Genomic DNA, 1346 nt, shown 5'->3' on the forward strand with positions numbered 1-1346 from the left:
AATTCTCGATACGTGCAGTCATAGTTGAATCGTGCCGTCAGTTTGATCAGTTCGATGTGCATATCAACTCCTCGTGGGACCGTGAGTCTCGTCGTTGGCTGGAAGGCACGAAGGGACTTCAGTCACATAAATGTAATGGTAAAGCGAATCGAAAAACTGGGGGCGGTGGATGATGTCTCATTAAGTCAGGTGTTAAGAAATGGAAAATAGTTCTAGCCTTCATATAAAATCAATATTATGAGTTGATTTTGGCATTACACAGTCATAAACCAGAAGAGTTAATGGAAAACAAAATGGTGAGTGATTCTGAATTTGGAAACAGAATTGGTTGTGAGCAGAGCAGTCAGGAAAAGCATTTTACATCCATAACATGTAGATTAAATGCACCAGTACCAAAAAATTGTTCGGAAAAAAGGGGGATTCTTCTCTGTGTAGAAAGTTGTAGCAATGAGTCGGTTTGCCTCATGGGTGAGGAGGTTTCGGTGAAGAATATAGCAAAGGTAGAAGTTCATGTAAAATTAGGAAAATTAATTGAATCTCAATGGTACAGAATTTGTTTGATGTAAAGCATGTTTGCCTGAACAGAAGAAAACTGTAAAACTGCCGCCAAATGTTGCCCAAGATACAGCAAGCAATATTCAAAAAATGAAAATCAAGTTACTTTATTAATTCGGTCAATGTTAATATTAATTCAATTTTCACAGTACTTTTATAACATTTTAACATGAACCAACATTCAAATGGAACTTCACAAAATCGTTCGTCAACATAGAAATAAAAAATAATAAAATTTTTCATTCAACTATACATTCTACAGATTAATAATAATGCATTAGAAAAGCATAAAATAAGCAGGAAATTATAATTGGTTAAATTTACTCGAACGATGACAGTCATCAATAGAAGAGAAAGCGATTCAATTATGAACGCCCTCCAGACGGTAATCATCCGATAGAATTGAAATATCACCAGGACCTGGAAAAGAAAAATAATCAATACCATGTGACATAATGAGTGTAAATTGCATTAAAAAGAAAATTAATAATGATTTATTAAACTTCAAATTAACCAAATAACTTACATTTTTTAAATGTAAACCGTACTTCAATATCACGTTCTATTAGCACACGTGGATTGCATCTGTCATATATCGCTTTCACTTTCACCGCATACTGGTTGTTCCCTCGTCTAAAAGTCACCCTATTTCCGAACGTATCCTGAAAATTCACTGAACGTCAATGAGTGGAAACGAAACAAAAATTACTCACATTTGACAGCATCCTTCCTTCTGTTAAGTCCCATATCTGCAATGTGACAACAATATTTTGTGTATCCCATCGTAACAC

The 1346-nt window shown here is 34.7% G+C and overlaps 2 protein-coding genes across 2 annotated transcripts; one reads left to right on the forward strand and one right to left on the reverse strand.

Moving 5' to 3' along the window:
• Positions 1 to 54: 54 nt before the first annotated feature.
• Tsp_16076 (conserved hypothetical protein) lies at positions 55 to 566 on the forward strand. Its single transcript, XM_003370362.1, has 2 exons — positions 55 to 189; positions 243 to 566. The coding sequence occupies exons 1-2, from the start codon at positions 55 to 57 to the stop codon at positions 564 to 566; spliced, it is 459 nt and encodes a 152-aa protein (XP_003370410.1).
• A 350-nt stretch (positions 567 to 916) lies between these two features.
• Tsp_16077 (conserved hypothetical protein) lies at positions 917 to 1338 on the reverse strand. The gene is made up of 3 exons (XM_003370363.1): positions 1269 to 1338; positions 1082 to 1228; positions 917 to 975 (listed from the first exon to the last, which is right to left on the reverse strand). Exons 1-3 carry the CDS (start codon positions 1336 to 1338, stop codon positions 917 to 919), a joined length of 276 nt encoding a protein of 91 aa, XP_003370411.1.
• Between the last annotated feature and the right edge of the window lie 8 nt (positions 1339 to 1346).

The sequence above is a fragment of the Trichinella spiralis genome (genome assembly GCF_000181795.1).
Source record: "Trichinella spiralis strain ISS 195 chromosome Unknown Scfld874, whole genome shotgun sequence".
Lineage (NCBI taxonomy): Eukaryota > Metazoa > Nematoda > Enoplea > Trichinellida > Trichinellidae > Trichinella > Trichinella spiralis.

Excerpts from the sequence above, each read along its gene's own strand:
- Tsp_16077 (XM_003370363.1), bottom strand. The coding sequence starts at position 1,338 with ATGGGATACACAAAATATTGTTGTCACATTGCAGATATGGGACTTAAC. Across the intron at positions 1,229-1,268 it reads AAGGAAGGATGCTGTCAAAT|TGAATTTTCAGGATACGTTC; the intron begins GTGAGTAATTTT and ends ATTGACGTTCAG. Across the intron at positions 976-1,081 it reads ACGGTTTACATTTAAAAAAT|GTCCTGGTGATATTTCAATT; the intron begins GTAAGTTATTTG and ends TTTCTTTTCCAG.
- Tsp_16076 (XM_003370362.1), top strand. The coding sequence starts at position 55 with ATGTGCATATCAACTCCTCGTGGGACCGTGAGTCTCGTCGTTGGCTGG. Across the intron at positions 190-242 it reads ATGATGTCTCATTAAGTCAG|TTGATTTTGGCATTACACAG; the intron begins GTGTTAAGAAAT and ends CAATATTATGAG.